The sequence below is a fragment of the Miniopterus schreibersii genome, assembly GCF_964146895.1.
Source record: "Miniopterus schreibersii genome assembly, chromosome: X".
In the NCBI taxonomy this organism is placed as follows: domain Eukaryota; kingdom Metazoa; phylum Chordata; class Mammalia; order Chiroptera; family Miniopteridae; genus Miniopterus; species Miniopterus schreibersii.
The window spans coordinates 24,154,272-24,182,258 of record NC_138104.1 but is presented as its reverse complement, the minus strand read 5'-3'; the positions used below and the strand labels follow the sequence as shown (position 1 = coordinate 24,182,258).

General features: G+C 35.8%; 1 protein-coding gene across 2 annotated transcripts in view; it reads left to right on the top strand.

Annotated features, from left to right (window-relative positions):
* Positions 1-27,987, top strand: part of COL4A5 (collagen type IV alpha 5 chain) — a 214,427-nt gene that overhangs the window by 124,554 nt on the left and 61,886 nt on the right. For both annotated transcript variants that reach the window (XM_081125613.1, XM_081125614.1), the window contains exons 17-29: positions 363-416; positions 2,361-2,402; positions 4,389-4,521; positions 8,725-8,898; positions 9,234-9,317; positions 12,091-12,183; positions 13,568-13,638; positions 13,890-14,081; positions 14,868-15,036; positions 17,798-17,890; positions 17,985-18,089; positions 19,072-19,169; positions 20,719-20,869. In XM_081125613.1, coding sequence (XP_080981739.1) covers positions 363-416; positions 2,361-2,402; positions 4,389-4,521; positions 8,725-8,898; positions 9,234-9,317; positions 12,091-12,183; positions 13,568-13,638; positions 13,890-14,081; positions 14,868-15,036; positions 17,798-17,890; positions 17,985-18,089; positions 19,072-19,169; positions 20,719-20,869 — 1,459 coding nt within the window. The remainder of the gene's footprint in view (positions 1-362; positions 417-2,360; positions 2,403-4,388; positions 4,522-8,724; positions 8,899-9,233; positions 9,318-12,090; positions 12,184-13,567; positions 13,639-13,889; positions 14,082-14,867; positions 15,037-17,797; positions 17,891-17,984; positions 18,090-19,071; positions 19,170-20,718; positions 20,870-27,987) is intronic.

Genomic DNA, 27,987 nt, shown 5'->3' with positions numbered 1-27,987 from the left:
TGGGGTCTTTTGGGGAACCACCAGACAAGTGAAATAATGACACTTCTGTGGGAAAGGGTCTTTGAAGAAGCTTGAATCCAGTTTTTTTTTTTTTTCTCTTCCAGTTGCTGCCAGGCTACAGTTTTTTAACCTTGATTAACTGCTATTGGTTTTCAAGGCTACTGTGAAGCTGAGAAGGGGTGATGGGAATAGGGCAAATTAAAATGCCACTTGTTTTCAATAAATGCTTCCTGGATTGGTGCAAGCATTTGGTTAATTTCTAGAGTTCTAAAAAGGTTGATTCTGGCCATTTTTATGGAAGAGGATTTGGGTAGGCCCTTCACCATTTTTGCTGATCTCACCCTGTCCTCTTTGTTTGAAAGGGTTTGCCTGGTGATCCTGGTTACCCTGGTGAACAAGGAAGCATTGGAGAAAAGGTAAGAATTTTAATACTTTGAAGTGACTGTTTTTATTCTAGTTAACATAATTCGTTTCTCTCCCAAGATTGAGTTATAAATGAAAAAGTTCTAAATAACTAGATTTTGTATTCAAAACATGCCTTCTTTATCCATCTTTTGATGTTGCCTCCTTCTTTCAAATATTACTTCCTCTGAATTTTCAACCATTGTTCTAAATCACAGTCCATGTGGTGGAAGTACATGAAGAATTGCTTAATTTCAGCATTTCCATTGTGAAAAGTTGATGCCTTTACTTTGAACATGTATTGGCAAAACTTTTGTTCTCCAGAAAGAAGATTCAGCACTATTTTAGTGAGATCCTCCTACTAAAAAGGCTTATAGCTGTGAATTTAGAATGTCTTCACGAAACATTTCCGTTCTCTATGCAATTATTGTCTAGAAGTCTGTGGCTAATTCTTTGTTGCTTTTTCTTTCATTTGGCTATGCAGGCTGACTGTAGAAATTTATTTAGTTGCCTGTTTTAAAAGTGACTTTGAAAGAATATATGAAGCACACAATTCCCCTATATATAGCAGATCACAAAATATCCAGTTTTCCAGTCTCTATGGTCTCTAATTGCTTTGTATGAAAACCAAAACTGAAAAGCTCTGTTTTGTAGGCAAGGTGTTACAAACTTAAATGTATTCCGAGGGCACATATTTAAATGGTGGTTTTTCTCAAAATTAGACCTAAGTTTTATCTTGGAGTAAGAAGTACAACTAGAATAAAGGAAGTTATATATACTCAGAGAATAAGGTTGTTTTTCAAGTATTAAGTAAAGTTATAGGACAGAGTAACTTCTTTTTTTTAACTGATTTTAGAGAGAGGAAGAGAGAGAGGAATATTGACTGCACCCCAACCGGGGATTGAACCCGCAACCTAGGTATGTGCCCTGGCTGGGAGTCAAACCCACCACCTTTTGGTGTATGGATGATGCTCCAACCAACTGAGCCACACTGGCCAGGGCTAGGACACAGTAACTTCTTAAAGTAAAAAGAGCTTATAGATAAGTGAAAGGTTTCTATGAACAATTGTAGAGCAAGAGTAGAGGTGTGAAAGAGACATCTATCCTTGGGTCTTGGCCAGTAAAGTAACAGTTGAATACTGTGTTTTTCATGCTGTTTTAGCTACCAGTCAAGGGTAATAGTTTTGTCTGAATTTTTTTTCATTATCATCTAAGAGCAAACTCACAAAAGTAATTATGAATTATTAGCTGTTCCTGATGATACTTAAGCCCATCGGCTATAACATATCTGTCAATGATGGAAATTACTCTAAATTTATGCCCTTGGCAAGTTTTATGAAAAGGAACATGACCAAACCTAAAATATGTAATGGTTTTTTTGTTTTGTTTTGTTTTTTTAAAATATATTTTTATTGATTTCAGAGAGAGGAAAGGAGGGGGAGAGAGAGACATAGAAACATCAATGATGAGAGAGTCATTGATCGAGCCCGCAACCTGGGCATGTGCCCTGACCAGGAATCGAACCCCGATCACCTGGATCCTAGGTGGATGCTCAACAGCTGAGCCACGCCCGGCAGGGCTGTAATGGTTTAAACTGATTATAGTGGTACCATTTTTTTAATTCAGTATATTCTTTATAAAATTTTAAAGTTTCTTAGAAAATAGGCATCTTAAAATTAAAGGATGTTAGAGCTAGAAATATCTTAGAATCCTGGCCTATAGATAAGGCAGAGAATTAATTGACTTGGTCAAGATTGCATAGCTAGTAAGTCTGAAACAACATCACAGATCTTCTTAGCTTAGCTCACTACTGTTTTATTTACCTCATGATACAGTTTTTGATATATTTTATTATGGATTTCTAGGTCTTTATGAATCTTAGTTATTTGTTATGTTTTTGAAGAAATGGATGTTTTAATGTGATTTTTACTAACCTGTTTTAAAATTGAATTGAACAGGGCCAAAAAGGTGACATTGGCCCACCTGGCCCTCCTGGACTTGTAAGTTTTTTTCCCCTTCATTTATCAAATTTATTAATGCATTTTTATTTTTGTGCCTTAATTATATACTCTGTACCCTTTCCTAGTAGAACACAAAATTCCAAGTCATTATCAACTTCTACTGTATTAAAAATCTTTACATAAAAAAACTTCAGTGTTGTTAACCTCAAAGTCTTAGTATTGTTCTGTCTGTGTATTATATCTCCATAGTAAAGTTCCAAAACAATGATATCAGGTTGTTTTGCATCATGATTGCCAAATAATTTCTCAAATAACCAGCAGATGGTGCAAGTGCTTCTTACAAAGTTTCAATAAAAAAAACTGTTGGGGAACTAGGAATTGGTCCTTTCCCCTGCAGAGCTCAGGGTAAAGGATTTGGTCTTAATAGGTTTTCTCAATTTGTAATTGTCTGAGTCACACCTCTTTTTTCCCTGAGTGTTTGCTTCTAGGGGCTTTTAATAACAAATGTAGCAAACTGCTCAATGAAATAATAATTGGGGAGTTTACAGATTTCCTGTCATGTTTACATCCACCATGAAATTTAAATCAAATATATATTTAATCTTATTAAGAATAAAATATTGTTGCAGTTTGACAGATTAGTTTTCCTTTGGCTGAAATTGTTTAAGACTCTTGGCTTTAAACTGCATTAAAGCTGCAAGGTGCACGTGCCATAAAACCTATATGATCTGACATTAATTTTATTCTTTTTCCTATAATGAGCTTCAGATATTGATACTTAGTACCTTACTAAATCTAATGAGGATATATTTTTTAGAATCTTATATAATTTTATTCACTTTCATTTTAAAATCAGTTTTAGTACTCTAAGAAATAATTTCTTTTTCAAATGAGATGATAAAATTTTGATGAATATCACAAGACATGGACATTTTGAGAGTGCAGTTCTGTCCAGCATCTCCCTTTCCCCTTTGAATTGCTATCCCAATTCTAGATCCAACAACTTTCAGTGTTCTTTTGTCTGAATGTTTATTATATCCAGTGAAATATCACACTTTCCCAGTAGGTGTTGATTTGTACCTTAGACTGACACTTTTTTAAACCTAAAGTTTACTTACCTTTAAAGCTCTATGAGCTTAATTTCTTTGTATTTAGATTATTTAATATGAAATTCTTTAGAAGCTGAGGTTCTAAGAAGACAGAGAGAAAAGGAATAATCAGTTAGTTTATTTTAATCAATAAAGCCTTCATGGAAGAGGTGAGTTTTCCTTTTCTTTTTTTAAGAGGAAGAAAGAAATGTGGGTTGATAAAGGAAAAGGTTGGAGGAAGGCATTATTGATATTTAAAATGGCATATTCAAAAGGAAAGATAAGGATGTGCAAGATGCATGAAGTGGTAATAATCAAATAGACCTCACTCTACCAAAAATTCATCACTAGAAATAGCAGGAGATGAAAAAGATGAGAAAGGTATTGGAAGTGAAAAGTGACCTGACAAGAGTCAGTTAAAGTAGCATCAGATATAGTAAGAAGTAGTGAACATTTTTTAGTCTTTAAACACAGAAAAATTGGGTTTTGAGGAAGCATATCCTAGCAATAAATATGGATTCAAGAGGAAAAGTTCAAAGGTAATTCTGTTAGTCCGAGTGTGAGATAAGGATAGTATCTGTGGCCACAGGAAAGAAGAGGACAAATTAGAGAGACGTTTGCAGTAAAGAATAATCAGGATTAAGTGATTGGAGTGAATTGAAGGTGAATTATAAGATAAGAGGCATCTAAAATAATTATAGTTCTATAATCCTGGAGCTCAGGGGAGTAGTAATATTATTACTGGTTTTAGACAATTTCTAATCAGTTGAAGGAATGATATAGGATGTGACTCATAATCTATGTAATGGTCAATGATTTTGTATCTCAGCACTTTGTGAAAATGATGGTATTGTAATCATATGGAGTTGCTAGGTTATCTTCAGGAGAACGAGCTTCTTCCTCTTTGAGTTCTTTTATTTTTTCTTTTATAATAAAGGTAATTCCTAGGCCTGGGACAGGTGTGACTGTAGGAGAAAAAGGAAACATGGGGTTACCTGGCTTGCCTGGAGAAAAAGGAGAGCGAGGATTTCCTGGACGACAGGGTCTACCTGGCCTTCCTGGACCTCCAGGTAAAATGGACTGTACTAATGCTCTTGTGTTTTTAGCTTCCTTACTAATCCACATATACGATATTACCATACTAGTTCCAGGGTGAACTTGGCAGTAGAAGACATAAGTATTTTTTAATTGACAGAAACTTCCCTGCTCTTACTTTTGCCTTTCTTAACAAATTCCTCACCTGTACTTAAAAAAAGCTAAATCAGTTGAATAGTATCTTTTACTTTAAAAATCCCATTTCTACTTTTTATTAATAATTATAGCAAACATTTCTGTGATTCAAAACTTAATCATTATACTTTTCATGCTGTGTGGAAGGGAATACTGTTCTAATAATGCCTAGTTTTGTAAGATTTCCTGTATAAAAATAGAAAACAACACTATTTACTTAGAATGATAGAAACATCCATCTACAAATCTCTATGGTGATTTTGCTGTGCAATAAAATATTGGGGCTCATACTGAGTTTTATATCATTCCCTTATTGAAGGTACACAGTATAGAACACTCCTAATTTGACCATAAATTGAGCACTGCCCTGGTCTAGCATGTTTATTTGGATGTGCTCTGAAGTGAAGTAATAGTACTGATTTATGTAAAATTTGAAAAAGCATCTTATACAGTACCTGGCACACATATATATTTAATAAGTCATGATTCCTTTCCTTTCAAAAAATATTTGGCTAATGAAAAATTAACATGAGGAGATGAGAGACAGTGATCTTCCCCCCAAAAAAGAGACTAAATGTGTGTATCACTTTGGTTTAAATAATTATCTGATTTCAAGATAGTGGGCTGAACTTGTACTGTGTCTGGAAAATTGAGATAAGGAATTCTTTCAGGATGCAGAAAAAAGTTAAAGATTCAGACAGTATGAAAGAAAAGTTAAGAGACATAAAGGATAAACCTAGAAGTTTCAAAATCCACCATGAAGGAGTTCAGGGAGGAAAAAATTGTACAAGAGGCAATATTTGAAAAATTAATAACTGAGAACTTTTATATATTAAAAAAAGACACAAGTCCCTGTGAAAAGACTTATGAATTATTAAGCAAGAGTAAAATGATAATAATATTAAAATATATAACTAGACATATTGTAGGGATATTTTAGAATTTAAGGATAAAAAGAAACACTTAAAGACTAAGAGACAAGGCAGATCACCTAAAAAGCAATGAGTCAGAGCAAGATAATAAGATCCTTGAGCATCCTTATAACCATTAATATGAACTCTATATCTAGTAGCTTACTTGGCTTTTTTTCATTTAGTTCCTTTTCTGGAGATTTCTTCTATTCTTTCCTTTGTAACATATTTCTTTGCCTCCACATTTTGGCTGCTTCCAGGTGTTTGTTTCTATGTATTAGGTAGAACTGCTATGTCTCCTGGAATTTGTAGAGTGGCTGTGTGTAGTAGGTGTCTTGTGGGGTCCAGTGGCTCAGCCTCCCCAGTCACCTGAGCTGGGCCTTCTAGGTGCTCCCCTGTGTGGGCTGTGTGCACTGTCCTGTTGTAGTTGAGCCTTGGTTGCTGTTGGTGTCACTGGGAGGAATTGACCCAAAGGCCAATCGGCTGTGAAGACCAGCTGCAACTACAGCCAAAGAGCTGCTGTACTGGAAACACCCCTATGGAGCAGGATTTACTTCAGTGGAGCTGTGCTGTTCACTGAGTGTGCCCCTTGAGTGTGTTACCCGTGGGTGTGGTAGGGTTGTAATCCAGGGTGGTCAAATCTGACCCCCAGGTGCACTGTCTCTGGGGCCTCCCAGGAGATGCAAACGAAGCCCCTGTGTGTGCCTTGCCCAAGGCCACCCAGAATGAGCTACACAGCAAACTATAGTTGGCTACTACTTGGGCTAAGCTTGGAGGTACCCAGGAGAGGCCAAACTATGAGCCAATGCAGGCTGCTGCTAGTGCCAGGCCTGGGGCCACTTATTGAGAGGTATGGGGCACGCTGAGGCTAGTTGCTGCTTGAGAGGTTTTAGGAAAGTCCCCAGCATGAGGCTGGAGAGGCCACTTGCATAGAAAAGCCACTGGAAATGGCTTGGATGAGCTTGAAAGTTGGGAGAGCAGGGGTCTCCAGGAATCACCAGGGTGGGGCAAAGGTGTGAGTCAGATCTGGAGATTCAGAGAAGGCACTTGCCTGCTGGCTGTGTGAGGGGAGAACTTGCCAAAGGAGCAATGGCCTCTGCCAGCTCTTTTGTCTGGGAGAAAGCTGCCCCTCCACCTCTCACACTGATCTCAGGCAAGTTAGTTTCTCCCCAAATGTCCCAGGTTCCTTTCACGCCTCTGCCCAGCCCTGGAGCTCAGAGGGAGTGCGTCTGAGTAAGTCCACGCACGGGCCCTTTAAGAGGAGCTGTCTGGGACTCCCGCAGCCTCCTCTCACTCAGCCACAATCCAGCTGGTTTTCACAGCCCAACATTGCAGGGATCTCTCTTCCGGGCCCTGGAACCCTGGGCTGGGGGTCCTGTTGTGTGGCTGGGACCCCTCACTCCTCCGGGAAACCCCCACCGCCAAGAGATCCCTCCTGGTTTTAAACTGTGGTACCTGGGTGTGCGCCCACAGCTGCCTCTCCACAATTCAGCCCCAATCTGCCTGCATCTCTGCCCCTCCTAACGGTCTCATTGCTCCTTCAGTTCCCTGGTTGTAGTGCTTCTGTTCAGGTAGATTTCTGGAGAGTCTGAGTGATGGTTATTCTGTATTTTAGTTGTACTTTTGATGTGGTTGTGGGAGGCAGCAAGTACCATGGTTACTTATGCCACCATCTTGTTGCCTATCCTCCTGACCAAGTAGTTTTTAACCTAAGATTGCAAGGATGGTTCAACATTACTGTAGTTGAGTACATTGACAGATTAAAAGAGAATAGACCAATAGATACAGAGAAATCAGTCAATAAAATTTAATATCTATTCATTTTTAAAAGGAAAACATTCTTAAAAGGTAACTACTTGATGAAACTATGTATTCTATACAGGAAGTACAGGACTGTAAAGGAATTGTCATACTTTGTAGTGAGATATTCAAACAAAAAGATAAAGATACTCCGAGCCACCATTGCTGTTTGTTCTTATACTGGTGATCACAGCCAGTGCACTAAGTCTGGAAGAAAAAGAAGTGTAAGGATGGAACAAACAAAAAAAAATGTTGGTTATCCGTAAACCATATGATTATCTACGCAGAAAGCCTAAAATAATAAAATAACAAATTACCAGAACTTAGAATGTTTGCAATGTGGCCAGATATGAGTTGCATACTTAAATAATTTGCCGCCTTCTACACCAGCAATACAAAAAGTAAACATATAACAGCAAAAATCTAGTTAAAAATAGTAATAACAGTAAAATACACAATAGTAATTAACTCATGAATAAATCCAGCAAAAGATATGTAAGACTTCTTTGCAGAATTTTGTAAATTATTATTAAATAATATAAAATTAATAAATAAATGGAGAGATATACTTATTACTTGATGTGAGAACTCTATATTATAAACAGGCAACTCTACCAAAATTTAATCTTTACATTCAAATTAAGTGCACTCAAAATCCCCATGACTTTTTACAATGAAACTAACAAGCTGATTGTAAAATTTATTTAGAAGAGTAAATTTGTAAGTGCAGTGAAGATTTTTTTTTAAAAGAGCAAAGATGAGTATATCTTCCTTACCAGTTTTGAAAACATAATAAAACTATAGTAATGAAAAAGTGTGTCAATGGTGCAGGAATAGATAGTGGAATAGAAGAATGTCCAGAAACAGACACATGGAAACTTCGAAATGCCTATTTTTCTCTTGCTAAAGGCTTTCTAGTATTTCTGAGATTAAAAGATCACAATATCAAAGGAGCATGGGTAGAGTTATTTGTACATTTCAAAAGGTAATAAAGCTACCTTAAAGTAATCTTTTCTTACACTCAGACTGGTACTTACAGTATTTGAAAATTTTCATCCTTTTTCCAGATGTTGATTCTCATAGAAAACAGAACATAACAGGCATTATACATTAAAGGAAGATCTTATTATTATTTAATGTCTCATTGAGAACCAAAGAAATATCCCTAAAATAAGATCGTTTTGATCATTTAAATGGGTATTTTTTTCTTCTTTCCCTATAATGTCTCACAAAACAGCAGAATATACTTTGGAAGACAGGGGGCAAAATAATGCTAACTCTATGCATTGTCTCTTCTCCTGAGAATCAAATTTTTTTTTTTTTTAATCTTAGGGACTGCAGTTATGGGTCCTCCTGGTCCCCCTGGCTTTCCTGGAGAAAGGGGACAGAAAGGTGATGAAGGTCCACCTGGAATTTCCATTCCCGGACCTCCTGGATTTGATGGACAGCCTGGGGCTCCTGGCCTTCCAGGGCCTCCTGGCCCTCCAGGTCCTCACATCCCTCCTAGTAAGCTTTTCTTTTCTCTTAATTTCTATTGTTGTGTTTTGTTTTCATTTATAAGTGAATCTAGCTGAAATTTGGCATCATTCTTTGTATTTCTTATATCTATGTAATTGCTTCTACAGTAGCTTCTACTCTTGATTTTTGGTGATTCTTTGATGTTTAAATTTGCTTTTAAAATTCTCACCAATATTGTATTTTCCCTTTGCTTATAGGTAGTGCTATTACTGCAGAGAAGTAACTGAAAAGAGGTCTTTTTTCTCGCCTGTCAGTCTTCTTTTTTGTTTAGTCTTCTGGACATATTACAATTAACTTGCTATCCTTTCTTTATCTTATCTCAGGTGGCGAGATATGTGAAGCAGGTCCCCCAGGCCCTCCAGGATCTCCAGGTGATAGAGGACTCCAAGGAGAACAAGGAGTGAAAGGTTTAATCCCTTTTTATTCCTTCATTCTTTCAAATCATCAGCAAAATCCCCTATATCCTCCACCCTACATCAGGCATTCACTGCCAAGGACATATCCAAGGCCATTTGATTTCTAGGAGTGCACACTTCCATAACCTTGATTTCATGAGTCCCATTTTCTGACCACTGTCTCTTTATCTTTTTAGCTAACTAACTTTGGTAAATTGACTCCAACATTACTTCAACCTCAGTGAGACCTACCTACCAACTTTGACGATTCCTCAACATTTCTTCATTCTTAATATAGCTTAATTCCATGATCAATTCATTGTAATCAATTCCATGTACAAATCCTTGGCTCCTTTACCCTCCACTCACTTCTTTGTACTCACTTGGAACAAAAACAGCCCTGGTGAGTCCAAATTACTACCTCTTCTGAACCTGCATCTTCTCTTCTCTCTTCATAGTTTTAACATCTCCTCTTCCACTCTCATTTTAAGATTCTGACTTTGCTTCTTCCCTCACTGACCAATTGAAGCAATAACAAGAGAACTTTCACAGATTGCTATGACATTTACCCACCTACTTTCATCTATGCCCATATATTCTGCCTTCCTGCCTATTACTGTTGATACTCCTATCCAAAGCCAAAACTATATTCTCCCATTCTGTGCCTTGCATTTTTACTCATGTCTTTTCTTGAATAGAAGCTATAAATTAAAAGAAATCCTATTATTAATGTCCTCTTTTATTGTTAGTGCTATTTATGTCCTGTTTTAGAATATCTGCTAACCCAAAGGACCTGACATTTTTCTTCTATGTTTTTTCCCCCTAGAACTCTTAAAGTTTGACTTTGTGTTTTGATCTTTGGTCTATCTTCAATTAATTGGGGGAAGGAGAGAGGAAGGGAGAGGGAGAGAGAGAGAAACATCAATGTGAAAGGGAAATATCGGTCAGCTGCTTCCTGCACGCCCCCTACTGGATATCTAGCCCTCAACCCTGGCATGTACCCTGAACAGGAATTGAACCTGTGACCTTTTGGTGCATAGGGATGATGCTCAACCAACTGAACAACACCGGCCAGGGATATCTTCAATTAATTTTTGTGTATAGTTTGAAGTAGGAAATCAAAGTTCATTTTTTTCCCGTGTGTATATCCAATTGATTTAATACCATTGTAGAAAAGACCATCATTTTCCCACTGAATTGTATTAGCACTTTTGTTGTAAGTCTTACAACTATTTATGTGTGAGTCTGTTTCTGACCTCTTTATTTTGTTCCATTGTTCTATTTTTCTCCTCACACCAATACCAAACTAAATTATTATAGCTTTATCTTGGCTTACTTTGCATTTTCATATGCATTTTAGAATCATCTACCCAGCTTTTAATTTTGGAATATTCCAGAGTTCAGTCCTTGCTCCTCTTCTCTTCTAAACTTATTAATTAAATCACAAGATTTTATATACTATCTACTCGTCAATAACTTCCACATTTATGTCCAGATATACGTCTTTTACTCTAGATTAGTATATCCAACTGTCTACTTAACATTTTGAACTTCACACCTTGATCATCTTACCTCTACCACCTCCTCCCCCATAGTTTTCCCAGTAACATCTTTCTTTCTTACTTAAAAGCTGGCCACTCTAACCTTCTGATTGCTTGGGCTAAAAACCTTGAAGTAATCCTTAATTTTCCTCTTCTTTTGGATTTTGTATGTGATCCCTGAGAAAATCTTATTGATTTTACTTTAAAATATGTTCAGAATTGAACCAATTCTCATCATCTTTATTGCTGTCTATTTGGGATGAGCTGCATATCTCCTAGATCACTACATCAGTAGCCACTTAAATGGTTACCCTGTTTCTTTCCCAGCCAGAATCATTCTTTCAAAACTTAAGTTATATCATGCTGCTTTTCTGTTTAAATTCTTCTACTAGATTCTCATTTCACTCATGGTAATATGTCTTTATTGATTTCAGAGAGAGGAAGGGAGGAAGGGAGAGAGATAGAAACATCAATGACGAGAGAGTCATTGATTGGCTGCCTCCTGCACGCCCCCGACTGGGAATCGAGCCTGCAACCCAGGCATGTGTCCTGACCATGAATTGAACAGTGATCTCCTGGATCCTAGATCGATGCTCAACTGCTGAGCCACTCCCAGCAGGGCCCAAAGTCTTTATGGTAGCCTATGTGATGTTTTATGATACACCACCCGTTACAAACTATTAAGTGTCTGACCTGGTTCCCCTTTCTCACTCTGCTCCAGAAATCTGTTCTCATTAATTTTGCCTGGAATACTCTATACTTATTGTGCAGGTACCACATCCTTTAAGTTTTTTATTGTTATGTACCATCTTCTCAATGAGGTATATCCTGACCATGCTATATAAAATTGCAACCTGCGAACCATCCCTAGTATACTGAATACCATTTATTCAGCTTTATATTTTCCGATAAACATAACTTATTTTCATATATATGTATATATACATATATATGTAATTTAATAATTTATTACCTTCATTGTTTATTATCCCTTGCCACTTGTAGATTGTGAACGACATGGATACATGTATTTGCCTCTGATCTATTTACCAATGTATCATAAACACCTAGAACAGTGTTTGCCACAGAGTGGGCACTCAGTAAATATATATCAAATAAACTGATATATAGGCTTCTCTAACTACACTTTTAAGTAGGGAATGTTGTCCCTTAGTGCTAACTTCTTTAGAACCCATCTAAAGAAGGTAGATGAGTAATTTTTTTTTAATTATGGTCTTCTCTAGGTGACAAAGGTGACACCTGCTTCAACTGTATTGGAACTGGTATTTCAGGGCCTCCTGGTCATCCTGGTTTACCAGGTGTTCCAGGTCCTCCAGGTAAACCATCCTGCCTCTGGGCAACATTTAAAAATATTTCTTGCCTAGCTTTTAGTGAGCTTGTAGCTTTAGAATAATGGCAGTTTCTCATTTTATACCTAGTCATTTATATTCATAAATAAATATGAAGTTCCTATATCTTCTATGAAATAAGTTATGCTCTTGTTTCTAATACCTGAAGCTACCGGCAGTTTCTATTAAAACATTTTGACAATATTAGTCCTGGAAAAATACCTCCCTTATTTTCTATACAGTGAGTAAAATAACTTATACAGCATCAGGCTTTGTCTTCCAGAAAATTGGGGAAAAAGTTTACAATGCCTGGCCCCTGAGTATATTTTCCAGTGGCAGAGCTTCTAGTCATTGGGGATATGTCACTTGTCATGAAGGAATGGGATTTCTGCTGGAGATTGGTAACCAACAGCCAATATTCCTCTTTCTATATATAATTTCTTCTTCCCTGTTTCCAGTCAAAACCATACATATTTGATACCCATCAGACCCACAAGTCTTTTACTCAACTTCCTCTTGGGATATCTCAATATTATACTATCTTGAAATAAAATTTTTGTCTGTGTCAGGGCTTAGAGTAGACACCAGATCTCTTACCTTTCTGTCTAGTGTATCTGCCAAGGAAACCAATTCATTTGGCACTTGGAAAGTCTTATAGCTACCTCTGAAAGTTAATAATCTAGCCTCGCACCTTCAGTATAGTGGTTCTCAAACTTGGGAGTGCATCAGAATTACCTGAAGGGCTTGTTAAAACCCAGATTGCTGGGTCCCGCCCCCAAATTTTCTGATTCTGTAGATCTGGTGTGAGGGTCCAATAATTAGCATTTCTAATTAGTGCTCAGGTGATACTGATGCAGCTGGTTCAGGGACCCATTTAGGGAATGGCTGCTTTAGTAATATTTCCTCTAGTCATTGAATACCAAAAGCTTCTCATAAACCAATTTTTGGGCATGACAAACCAAAGAAAGGACTGATAAGAGCCTAGGAATATAGTTTAAGTAAGAACAAAGAAATATATGCTGACTTTGAACTTACCTCCTTCTCCCCTTGACAATGGGATAGTTAAAGGAGCCTCTGTACATAATACTTGGTAGCTGTGAGCTTCTGAGAGGATTTGGAGTTGGAAATACCTGAGAATACAATATTGTATGTAACATGAAATGTTAGATTTACCCACAAGGGAGGGTGGTTTCTTCATGTTGAGAGCATAAAATCAGAAAACAAAAATGTGACCCATTAAATAAAATTGAATGGGGTTCTTATTTTAAAACTTGACTTCCTGACCTGCTGATTTTTATCTGCTTTATAAGTAGTTAAACTTCAAAGCTCACATTATTTTGTGTGTGTGTTTGTGTGTGTGTGTGTGTCTTAGGATCTCTTGGTTTTCCTGGACACAAGGGTGAAAAAGGACAGGCTGGTGCAACCGGTCCCAAAGGATTAAGAGTAAGTTTTGAGTATATTATAGAACAAATTAAGTTAAAGAAATCCATTTACACTTTGATTTTCACTTGTGAAAATATATTAAATAAATTTAGTTTTTCTATTAAATTGTGATTTATTTCATTCCTTGACTCTCCCTGACTAATATGGCTCTCTTGATTCATAGATTTATATACTAAACTGCAGAAAGGAAAGTTTTAGAAAAAAAGAGACTTTCTCTTTCATCCCCCCCCCTTTGTTTTTCCTCCCTTCAGGGCATACCAGGAGCTCCAGGTGCTCCAGGCTTTCCTGGACCTAAAGGTGAACCTGGTGACATCATCACTTTTCCAGGAATGAAGGGTGAAAAAGGAGAGTTGGGTTTCCCTGGATCTCCAGGTCTCCCTGGTTTACCTGGCACCCCTGGACAAGATGGATTACCAGGGCTACCTGGCCCCAAAGGAGAACCTGTGAGTTGGTTTGATATTCTTGGTTTTATAATGTCAAATTGTTACTTAGGGATGTTGCCTAGGGTGTGTCTGTTGCTGACATGAACACCTAATCAATGCTTAAAAGAAAATGATTAATATATAGAAATGGTACTATGTAGGGCTTCTTTACCACTCTTTTCTCTCAGATGTTTTAGCAATTCCTTATTTTTAACCTATTTCTATATTAAGTAATATTGGCTATGAATAGGTGGGCAGAAGGTTAAGATGCTTGTGAGTCAATGTGAGGTTCCCCTTCTCTTGCCCCACATATCCTTGTCTGGGTTTATTTAGATCTAATGGAAGAAGTCTAATTTGCTTTTTATATATAATAAGCTTAGAGATTAGTGTGAGTAGATAGCCATATTAAATGTCCTCTAGAGCCAAAATGTTGATCATAAATGAACAGTCTTATTTTGTGTACTACACATAGCCCAGAATATTTAGATGGAAAGTGATATTTATATAAAATATTAGCTAGACTGTAAGCTTCTTGACTTATACTAGAATTTAAACTTCAATAGGACAAAGATTTTGTCTATTTTTATTGCTTGTATCACCAGCACCTGGTACATAGCCAGAACTCAAAAATATTTATTGAAGGAATGAATAAGTGGAGTGATCACACATACCATTCCATAATAACACACACTTATATAGCTAGTAAGAACTATTTATGGCTATATCATTTGTCTAGTTGTATTCAGTAATCCAACCTACAGAGAGCTGTTATATCTATGTTTCTATATTAAACTTTTCCCTTTTCAGGGTGGAATTGCTTTTAAGGGTGAAAGAGGTCCCCCTGGGAACCCAGGTTTGCCAGGTCTCCCAGGGAATAGGGGGCCTGTGGGCCCTCTTGGTATTGGCCCTCCAGGCCCAGTAGGTGAAAAAGGCATACAAGGTGTGGCAGGAAATCCAGGCCAGCCAGGAATACCAGGTGAGTTTACTACAGTTGTTTTGCTTTTTTATTGCTTAAAAGCAGAAATGTATTAATGTTTGGCCACTCTTGACTTCCCTTCATGAGAGATGTGTTTCCCTGGACATTTATATTTGGGCTTTTCAGACCTCCTTAGCAAGGGAACACAATATGTGTGTGTGATTTTATGGGACATTCTTCTTTAAATTTTTTTCCGAATATCTTCATTTTTATTGTTTTTGTTGTTTTGAAGTACATGATACATAATGTAAAGTTTAACAAATAACTATATTGGAAACACACATGTAAATACCACACAAATCAAGAAACAGAACATTGCCTAGAAACCCTCATCTTCCTCTCTGTCTTTTCTTGATCATAATCCCCTTTTATTTCTCCAAGAGTAACCACTCTCCTGACTTTTGCATAATTTCCTTCCATTTAACCCCAGTGTTATCACCTAGATATGCATTCCTAAACAAAGTATTTTAAGCTTCTTTTTGAACTTTATATTAATTGAATTGTAAGATAAGTATTCTTCATATTAACTTTGTGTATAGCTATAGTATATTCATTTTCATTGCTGTTTAGTATCCCATTGTGTGTGTGTGTGTGTGTGTGTGTGTGTGTGTGTGTGTGTGTGTCACAGTTGATTTATCCATTTCATTGTTAATGGGCAATTGGCTATTTTATAGTTCAGGCCTATTATGAAAAATGTTTCTGTGTACATTCTTATATATATACCCTGGTATTACATGTCCACACACTTCTCTGGGGGCAAGCATCAGCAAACTACAGCCCATGTATTAAAACTGGCCAACCACTTTTTGTCATGAATGTAAGTTTTATTTGAACACAACCATTCACTATTGACTGTGGTTGCTTTTGCACTACAACTGCAATGTTGTGCAGTTGTCACAGAGACCATGGGGCCCACAAAACAAAATATTTACTGTCTGATCCTTCATAGAAAAACTGCCAGTACTTGGACTAGGGTGTTTATTTAAGATTAACATTTTCAAGGCATCGAGTAAATGTATCTTAAGTTTTACTAGATAATTTCAAACTATATTCAGAGCAGTTGTACCAATTTATATTTCCACCAGAAGTATTGGATATTTCTTATTCTTCTCCATCCTCATAAATATTTTGTATTGTCACACTTTTATATTTTTGCCTATCTGTTGAAATATGATATATCTCATGGCAGTTTTATTTTGCATTTCTCTGATTACATTAAAGATTAGCACCTTTTCATATGTTTACTGAACATTTTAATTTCCTTTTATCAAATGCCAATTTGAGTGTTTTGACCATTTTATTCTATTGGATTTCTTTTTCTTATTGACTTGCTGACTTAGAAGATTTTATATATATATGTATATGTATATGTATATGTATATGTATATGTATATGTATATGTATATGTATATGTATATGTATATGTATACACACACACACACACACACACACACACACAGGGGGTCCAAAAAATGTATCCACATTTTGATTATAAAGTCAGTGTTTATTAACATACAGTTCAATTTCAAAATTTATTTAAAAAAATCTACAGAAATGAATAATTTTTTTTGGTCAATGCCTGTTTTCAAACTGATGACCGTTCTGGTCCAGGTACTGCTGATAACATGAAGCAATGGAAGTGCAAACATCAAGAATCATTTTGTTTGGTATAGTGCACCTTCAATTCATCTACTGTTGCTGGTTTTGTACTATAAACTTTATCTTTTATGTATGCCCATAAGAAAAGTCCAGTGGCACTTTAGGGTACATTTTCTTTGTTCAAATCTTAGTCTGGCTTCACCCATTATTTCATATCAGTTAAACCTGAAAAGGAGTGAAAATTAAGTGTGTTATCAGCTGTTAAAGTGTGTATATATTTTTCAGAACACTCTCTCTCTCTCTCTCTCTCTCTATATATATATATATATATATATATATATATTACATATACATATAGGGTAGATCAAAAGTAGGTTTATAGGTGTTCCTATGGAAAATAATACAATAATTGATAAAAATAATATAAGAATAAGCTCTGTTTCACATACAACTGTAAACCTTTTGCCCCACCCTGTATATTCTATGTATTAGTTCTTTGTTAGCTATTTATTTTGCAAAATTTTCACTCACTATGGATTGCCATTTTCACTCTCTGTATGGCATCTTTAATGGACAGAAATAAATTAGAATGTAGTCAAATTTATCAGTCTTTTATGTCATGGTTAGTGCTTTTTATTTCATGTTTAAGAAATTCTTCTTTGTCCTGAGCCTATTTTAAGTCCTTATTTCAATTAATGAGAAGTGGGTGGACTTGGACTTTGCACACATAAAATCTTAAGGTACCATTAGTTTACAAAAAGAAGTATTTTCCTTGTTTACTACAGTTTGATTTTTTGAGGTTCTTTTGATCTATATTTAAAAAATATTTTTATAGGTGCCATCTTTAATCATGAAATCTTTTTTAAATTAAATTTATTGGGGTGACATTGGTTAATAGGATAATATAGGTTTCAGATGTAGATTTCTATGATATAAGGTCTGTATATTACACTATGAAAGCTGTCATCTACTTTTTATTTTTGAAAATTTTTCCTTCTGTTTAGTATGTTTATTGAATACATAATATGGGATTGTTTTTCTTGTACATTTTTGTTAGATTGCATTTTCAAAAGATTACACTTTCTTTTTTCTTGTTTTTAATTAGAAGAGATCTTTAGTCCAAGAGAACAGTTATTCACCATTGATTCCCTTTTGTCCTTAGGTCCTAAAGGTGATCCAGGTCAGACCATAACCCAGCCAGGGAAGCCTGGCCTGCCTGGTATCCCAGGCAGAGATGGTGAAGTAGGTCTTCCAGGTATGCAAGGAATTTATTTGACCACATCTTCAATACCTATTGGCTTCTTCATATGAAATTTTCCCTTTCAAAAAACTGTTTCTTCTCTCCTTAGGTGACCCTGGACTCCCAGGCCAACCAGGCTTGCCTGGAATACCAGGTAGCAAAGGAGAACCAGGTATCCCTGGAATTGGGCTTCCTGGACCACCTGGTCCCAAAGGTATGTAGGAATGGGTAGCAGGCAGGGTAGGTTTGCTAGTTAGTATGACATTATTGTTTGACATAGTTCACTCAACAAATAAAATATATTAATTGTAACTTTTTTTATATACTGTAAAGAGTATAAGTAAAAAGTCACAGCATGCATGTGCTATAATATCATTTTTCTTTATCTAAAATAGCCCAGACAAGAAAATATCTAAATTACAAATATGCAAAAATTATATATAAGCTTAAAAAATCATAGTAATTATTATCTTTTGTGTTCACCATTGTATTTTCAGGGCTTAGAACAGTTCCTGGAACATAGTAAGCACTCAATAAATATTTGTTAAATGAATGGATTGTACTAAACAGAAAACATATTTATTGCACATATGTAATCAATGTTTTATTCTAAATCATATTCTCTTAATTTCTTGAAATTTTTAAAAGTTGTTGCTTCAGTTCTGCTTTATTCCTCACAAAATTTCTTCTCATGAATGACAGGAGTGTGTATTTGTCTAAGAATAGTGCTAAACAGGTCCTTAATCATTTATACTAAATGACTTAGGAAGAGTCAAATTTGATTTTTTTGTGTATATATGTGTTTAATATCTGCAATTATTTTTAACTCATTACCAGAATTATATGGTAGACCTTTTATATACTATATCCAGATATAAGCAGAAGAAAATATTTTCTGCGTTTTTCTGTGAGATTCATTCCTTATACTCAGTTTTGCCTCATAATAGCCCTTATTCCCCTTTAGAAAAGCATATCTTCTACACACATTAGCCCTGTATGAAAATGGTAAGGTAGCTGAGAGGAAATATAAAGTAATGCCTGATCCTAAGTAGTCATCTAAAATGTCATTGTGGTTTTAACATTGTACTGTAGTCACTAAGCATGATCAGATAGGGTAAAAGTCTTTGTTTGGGAGTTAGGTATCTTTCTTAAAGTGTCTTCTATTTGGAGATTTAAAATGACGTATCACTTTACAGGTTTTCCTGGAATTCCAGGACCTCCAGGAGCACCTGGGACACCTGGAAGAATGGGTCTAGAAGGCCCTTCTGGGCCACCAGGCTCTCCAGGGCCAAAGGTCTGGGACATTTGAATTTATTCTATCCCCCTTCCTTATTTCCCCTATCTTCCTTAGCCTTAGCTTTCTATTTTGACTTATGTATCGTCTCAAGTCTTCACCATATAAATAAAGTTAACTGATTATATTTTCATTTAAAATTATTTAACTCAAAACAGTCTCTAATAGTTCAAGAGGTCATATTTGAAGAAAAAAAAAAAAGAAAAAAAGAAAAAAGTTTTTGAACCCGCTTTACAGTGACCTATTATTTGATAAGATAAGAGATTATAAATGAAAAAAATATAATCAGCTCCCCCCTGTGCTTCTCTGTAGTATCACCATCCGTTTTATGTATGTTCATGCCTGCCTGTGATGATTGGTTTCAATGCTGTTGAATATCATGTCAAGAACTGTCCCTCTATCCAATGCCATACCAAATACATGCTGCAAATCACTGCTATCAACGTTTAATGATGATGATAAATGTATTTTAATTACTTTCCATTCCTTTTATTATATCTTAGCCAATTTAAAATTTTCTTCAGTCAACCCTCAGCAAACTGTTGTGCTATGTAATCATCCTGACTGTCCCTCCATTTTTTGTGATTAATTAATTTAAACTTTCTGTGTTTTCATCATTATAACTTTTTTCCAATGGGAAGAACAATTGACCATGACCCCAGCACTCATGAGAAGCAGCTTCTTTATTGATTAATTGCTTTTATTTTATTATAAAACTTTTCAAATGAACACAAAAGTAGAAAGAATAATACAATCAACTTTAACATAGCCATTACTCAGATTCCAAATTACCAAAATTTTATCATATTTACTTTATCTATTCCCTCTTTCTTTGCTAAAGTACTTTAACACAAATCTCAAAATGGTCTCATTTCACCTAAAATACTCCAGTACTCATCCCTAAATAAGTGGACAATTGATACAAAAACCACAATGCTATTACCATATTTAGTCAAATTAAAAATAATTATCTAGCCTTGGCCAGTGTTGCTCAGTGGTTAGAGCTTTGGCCCATGCACTGAAGGGTCACAGGTTTGATTCCCGCCAAGGGAACATACCTGGGTTGCAATTTAGATCCTTGGCTCCAGTCAGGGCACATGCAGGAGACAACAAATTGATGTGTCTCTCCCACATTGATGTTTCTTTCTCTCTCTCCCTCTGTCTCCCTCCCTCTCTCCTCCCTCCATCCCTCCCTCCCTCCCTTCTACTCTCTTTAAAAATCAGTAGAAAAAATATCCTCAGGTGAGGATTAACAACAACAACAAAAATATTTCCTCACTTGGATTTAATCTCATGCTCTCTCAGTTATCTCTTTCTTGTCCTGAAACCAGTCCAAATCATTTAATTTGTTTTACTAAGCCCCATTTCCCATCCTTCCAGATGTTCTCTCCAACATACCAATTACTTTCAATTTAATTACTCTACTTCCTCACCCATGGGGAGCGGGAGTATTACCTTATATTTTCTGTTTTAAATTCCCTCTGGTAAACAGTCAATACTGAGAAAGTCATAAGAGTTTTTGTTGTGTTTTGTCATGTGTATGCCCTAGGGAGAGCCAGGATTTGGGCTACCTGGGCCACCTGGGCCTCCAGGACTACCAGGTTTCAAAGGAACACTTGGTCCAAAAGGGGATCGTGGTTTCCCAGGACCTCCAGGTCCTCCAGGACACACTGGATTGAATGGGCTACCTGGACCAAAAGGTATGAAGGCTGTTGATACTTCTCAATTTGTTTTTAACTTTTATAGATATTGAAACTTTTGGGAAAGTTTATAGGTGATAAGTCCAATTAACTGAAAAGTCTATGCTGCTACTCTGTCAAATGCTTTTGACAAATCATATATGTGTAAAAGTAACATTGAGAAGTCTTCCTTTTACCCCATCTCCCGCCACTCTGTTTCCCCCCATTCCATATGTAACCATTCTTTAGTTACTTATTTAGTTACTTCTACTGTTTCTTCAGTCAAATACAAACCAATAAAAAATATATTTTTTATTTTCTAGCTTTCTCAAAAGATAGTATACTACCTTTTGACTTTTTGCACTTATTTTACTTAAATTATATACTAGATATCACTCTGTGTCAGTACATGTAGATCTTGATATTTTTAAAAATAGCTGCCTAATGTTGAATTGCTTTGGTATATCATAGTTTATTCTATCAGTTACTAGTTGCTAGATTGTTGTGTTGTGTAGGGTTTTTTTGACAATTTTTTTCTTATTAGAATTAATACAACAGTGAATAATCTTGCATGCATGTTATTTCATATGGGTACCAGTATAATAGCAGAGTAGAGTAAATAAAAATGGATTTTCTGAATTGAAGGGTAAATGAATCTCTAGATATTGTTATATTCCTCTCTATTTGCACCATTTTACACTCCCAGCAGCAAAGTATGAGTGTGCTTGTTTCCCCACAGTCTTGATAAGAATGTTGACAAACTCTTGGATTTTTGCCAGCCTGATAGGAATAAGTAGGTATTTAAGTATAGTCTTTTAAACATTTTATTGTGAAAATTTTCAAACACAGAAAAAATTAATTGTACAGTGAAAACCTATATATCCACCACCTAGATTCTACAATTAACATTTATCTCTTTGCCATTTATTTTTTAAATTTCTATATACAGCATTGTAGAATTTTACAGTGACTACTATATACTCATCATTGATATTCTACTGTCAACATTTTATTATATATGATTGGGCACATATCTATCCATTTCTTTCTCCATTCATTGACTTGTTTTTTGATGCATGTCAACATAAATTGAAACAGTGGCATACTTCTTTCTAATTACTTCGGCATACATGCCATAACTACAATTGTATGGTTGTTCTTTCTGTTTTATATAAATTTCACATTAAATGAAATCCACAAATCTTAAGGGTACATTTGCTGGATTTTGACAAACACCTGTGTAACCAAATCCTTATAAAGATATAATCTCAGCCTGGCTGGGGTAGCTTAGTGGTTGAGCATTGACCCATGCACCAAGAGGTCACCAGTTAGATTCCCAGTCAGGGCTCATGCCTGGGGGAGTGCTGGAGCCAGCTGATAGATATTTCTCTCTCACTGATGTTTCTATCTCTCTATCCATCTCCCTTCCTCTCTCTCTAAAAATCAATAAAAATATTTTCAAAAGATATAATCCCATAAATTTTTTTTGCCCTCTTCTCAGTCTCTACCCCAAGATCCACAGTGTCAACTATATTGTAATGACTTTTTTTATCATAAATTAATTCTACTGCTTCTAGAACTTCATATGGAGTCATACAGTATGTAATTTCTTTGCAACGTTTCTTTCACTTAGAATATTGTTTTTAAGATCCACTCATGTTATAGAGTTTATTAGTAGTTCTTTATTTTTTATTATTAAGTACTTTATTTATAAAAATACTGAAGTTTCTTTAGCCATTCTCTGTTGATGGGCATGTGTGTCAAGTTTTTGACTATTGTGAGTAAAGCTGTTAAGACTTCACTTTTACCAGGCTTTTTATGGATATGTGCTTTCATTTTGCTTGGGCAAATTTCTAAGAATAGAATTGTTGTGACATAAGATAGATGTATGTTGGTTGTATAAAAAAGTGCTGGACTTTTTTTTCCAAAATGGTACCATTTTAAACTCAAACCAATATGGTACAAAAGTTTAAATTGTTCACCATTCTCTCCAACATTTAGTGTTATCATTCTTTTCATTTTTGAATTTTGGTAGGTGTGTTGCTAATATATTTTGGGTTAGCTTGCATTTCCCTAATGCCTAATGATGTTGCGCTCTTTTACATGTACTTATTCATAATATACACATTCATATTATTTCCCATTTTAAAATATAAGTTCTTTCTCTTTGTATTAAGTTGGAAATGATCTTTATATATCTTGCATACTGGTCTTTTGTCAAGTATATGTTTAGGAGTATTTTATCCCTATCTGACTTGCCTATTCATTTTCTTTTTGTATTTGGGGAGAATTTTTAATTTAAAATATATGTATATATCTTTATTGATTTCAGAGAGAGAAAGAGAGAGATAGAAATATCAATGATGAGAGAGTCATTGATTAGCTGCCTCTTGCATGCCCCCTGCTGAGGATCGAGCACTCAATCTGACATGTGCCCTGAACAGGAATCCAACTACGTCTCCTGGATCCTAGGTCGATGCTCAACTGCTGAACCATGCCAGGCTGGGCTGGGGAGAATTTTTTAAAGAGTTTATTGAGCCAATCTGATGGCAAATGCCAGAGAGCAAGCTCTCAAATGCTCCTGTCTATTCATTTTCTTATTAGTATATTTTGATAAACAAAAGTTTTAATTTTATTGATGTTTCACTTATCCATTTTTTTCTTTATGATTATTATTTACTTTTTTTGTCTAATAAACCTTTCCCTGCCTCAAAGTTGCAAGGATATTCTATATTTTATGTTGTAAGTTTTATAGTTTTAGCTTTTATGTTTAAGATTATCAACCATCTCAAATAATTTTTATTCAGTCTCATTTACTTAAAAGAGCTCCCTCCCAATTGGATTACTTTGCTATCTGTGTCAAAAATCAGATGATTATATATGTGTGAGTCTATTTCTGTGCTATAAATTCTACTTATCTATTTTACTATCCTTAAGTCAGTATAAACAGTTTATATTACAATGGCTTTATAGTCAGACTGAATGCCAGGTAATGTAAGTCCTTCGATATGATTCTTCTTTTTTTAAAAATTTCTTTGGATATACTAGGTCCTTTGCTTTTACTATCAGGGTAGTTTAAATTTTTATTTCCAGTATTATGAGTGAAACTGACTACCTTTTAATGGGTTTAAAGGGCATATATATTTTTTCTTATAAACTGCTGATGTCCTTTGATCATTTCTCTATTGGTTTCTTCTACCCACTTGATTTTGATTCTCCTAATTATGTATAGGAATGGAATTAGCCTAGCTGTTTTGGCAGTTGTTTATTCCTCTCTGGTTAGCAAGGAATTGGACTCTCCTGGCTAATGTTTTGGCTTCCAGAGAGTGATCTGTACAACTTCAAGCTTCCGAAACATGTTGGATTGATTCCCATTAAAGCAACAGGACAGCATTGCCCAATTTAACCATGGTAGATTCTGCCCCCCAAAGCCTCAAACTAACCCAGTACAAATTCTCCTTAGATAAGAGCTCTGTCTTCAAGCAAACAATTTAGGCCATCTGTAAATGATAACATTCATAGTTACAGGTAGTGTTTCCCACCAATTACTTCCCCCAACTTAGATCCGTGACCATAAAAATTGCAGATAGAGACATTCCAAATGATAAGCTATGTAGATAGCAGTTTCTATGGAAATTACTCATTCACTATATTTTGTTTATAAAATGTCCTTGAGACAGGGATTGGGAAGAAATGTGGTGAAGCCTATTTTAAACAACTGCTCAACAAACATTTGACTGACTTTGAAAATAAGTACAGAATCCTCATATCCTAATAGGAGTCATTCTCAAATATTAAATCCCAGTATAGTTCCTAAGATTCTAGAAGAAAAAGAATTTGGGATTTTCTTCCATGTAATGCCTTCATTTTCAAACGTTTATTATATTCTTATTCTGTGCCAGGTACTACTTGAATCACTAGAAACACAAAGGCATAGACTCTGCTCTTGAATCTCAGAGAATGCTCTCTATTGTAATAAAATCGAGGTGGTATCACTGTGATAGTCGTCATTTCAATGAGAAGTTTTATTAATTTGTGCCATTAATGTTTTGGATCACTATACCACAGTCAAACCTCAGCAAGCAGATCACAATAAAAGTTCACTTACCAGACACACATTATACTAGTGGCTGGCTATTAGAACTCAGTAACTAAACTATAGGAGAGATTGATGCAGGACTTTTAAAGTGACTTAGTGATCAATAATAAATTAATAAAGCTAATACCCATAAGGAAAGAACTATATGAGAAAGAAAATGTGCTTAAGATTGAACATCAGAGTCAGATTAAACAAAAAATTGAAAAGAAGACGACTTTGGAAGTATTCAATTCAGTTTATATGTTACTTTTGTTCAGGGCTTTATCTAAGGTGCCTTGGTAGGCTTCATTTAGGAAGTGACACTGGAACAGAATCTTTTTTTTTTTTTAATATACCTTTATTGATTTCAGAGAGAGGAAGGGAGAGGGAGAGAGAGAGATAGAAACATCAATGATGAGAGAGTCATCATTGATCAGCTACCTCCTGCATGCCCTGACTGGGCATGGAGCCCGCAACCCAGGCATGTGCCCTGACCAGGAATTGAGCCGTGATCTCCTGGATCCTAGGCTGATGCTGAACAGCTGAGCCACACTCAGCCAGGCTAAACTGAATCTTTAGGGAAGAATGTTCCAGGTAGCTGGAATAATATGCAAAAGTATCATTGTGATAAATAAAATGATGCATTTGGAAATATTGATAGAAATTAAAAATAAAATATACATTGCAAAAACCTATATCATATCTAGAAATTAATATGAAAAATGTGCCTAATGTGTATTTGTGAAAAAAAAATAAATTCTATGAGAAACATGAAAAGGGGCAGAATTAACTCAGTGATAAATTATATGTATGCATAAGAAGACTCAATGATGTCAACTCTCCCCAAATTTTTCTGTAAATATAATGCATTTTCTTTTTTTTCTTTTTCTTTAAATATCTTTATTGATTTCGGAGAGAAGAAGGGAGATGGAGAGAGAGAGAGAGAGAAACATCAATGATGAGAGAGTCGTCATTGATCGGCTGCCTCCTGCACGGCCCCTGCTGGGGATGGAGCCTGCAACCCAGGCATGTGCCCTGACCGGGAATCGAACCTTGATCTCCTGGATCTTAGGCTGATGCTCAACTGATGAGCCACGCCCGGCTGGGCTATAATGGATTTTTAATGAAAATTCAAGTAGGAATGTTTGGGAGCACTTGGCATATGGATTCTGAAACTTAATGTTTATCAAACATATAATAAAATCTATTACAAAATCATTGTAATTAAAACATTGTGAACCAGTACTGGAACAGACAAGTAGATCAGTATAATAGAGTTCAGAAACATACTCATGCATATATAGAAACTTGGTCTTTAACAGAAATGCCATCATTATTCAATGGGGAAATAATAGATGCTTTAAAAGTTGGTAATTGAGTAAGTGATCTCAAATAATCCCCAATGCACAATATATAAAAAGGAATTAAAATAGTAAATATTAAAAGTAATTTTTTTTTAATCATGAGAATATTTGAAAGACCAGGAAAGATAGTTTTTTGTGGCACCTTAATATTATACAATTTTATCAGCTCACTCTTTTAAAAAAATATGTTTTTATTAATTTTAAGGAGAGAGGAAGGAAGAGGGAGAGAGAGAAACATTGATGTGTGAGAGAAATGTCTATCGGTTGCCTCCAGTACACATCCTGATGAGGAACCAAACCCACAGCCTGGGCATGTGCCCTGACTGGGAATCAAATCAGTGACCTTTCAATGCACAGGTCAATGCTCAACCAACTGAGGCACACCAGTCAGGGCTGGCAGCTCTCCTTTTTTTTTTTTTTTTAAGATATCTTTATTGATTTCAGAGGGAGGAAAGAAGATGAAGAGAGAAATATGTAAATATCAATGATGAAAGAGTTGTCATTGATTGGCTGCCTCCTGCATGTCCCTAACTGGGGATTAAGCCCACAACCCGGGCATGTGCCCTGACCGGGAATCGAACCTTGATCTCCAGGACCCTAGATCGATGCTCAACCACTAAGCCATGCCTGGCTGGGCTGGCAGCTCTCCTTAATAAAGAGAATATAAAATTATAGATAGGAAATTGGGATATTGTAATGCCTAATATCAGGCGGCCTACAATCCAAATAAACTTTTTGTGCTCATCCAACTACCATGAGCCATACTTGGCATTGCCTTCATGTAGAAGGATACATGGATATGATTAACAGTATTCTAACAGGGAAATGTCATGAGTTTCTCTTCAGCATAACCCCTCCACATTGACATTTGTAGAACATTCCATCCAGCAAGAATAGAAAACACATTCTTTTTGAGTGCACATGGAAAATTCACCATGATAGACCATAATCTGGGCCATTAAACAAACTTTGGCAAATTAAAAATATTGAAATCATACAGTAGAGTCCCTTACCATTAGCAGATTTAACAAGAAATTAGTAATATAAAACTATCTGTAAAAACCCTGACAATTAAAAATTAAAAATGGGGTAAAGACCTGAATAGACACTTCTCCAGAGAGGACATACAGATAGCCAAGAGACATAGGAAAAAATGCTCAACGTTGCTAATCATCAGAGAGATGCAAATTAAAACCACAATGAAGTATTGCTTCACACTTGTCAGAATGACTACAATCAAGAAATCAACAAATGACATGTACTGGCGAGGCTATGGAGAAAAGGGGAAACCTGGTACACTGCTGGTGGGAATGCAAACTAGTGCAGTCACTATGGAAAACAGAATGGAGGTTCCTGAAACATTAAAAGCGGAACTGCCTTTTTACCCAGTGATCCCACTTCTAGGAATATATCCTAAGAATCAGAAAGAATATATGCACCCCTATGTTCATAGCAGCGCAATTTACAATAGCTAAGATCTGGAAACAGTCCAAGTGCCCATCAGTAGATGAGTGATAAAAATGTTGTGGTGTATTTACACCATGGAATACTATGCAGCTGTAAAGAGGAAAGATCTCTTACCCTTTGGGACAGTACGGATGGATGTGTAGAATATTATGCTAAGTGAAATAAGCCAGGCAGAGAAAGACAAATATCACATGATCTCACTTATATGTGGAATCTAAAGAACATAATAA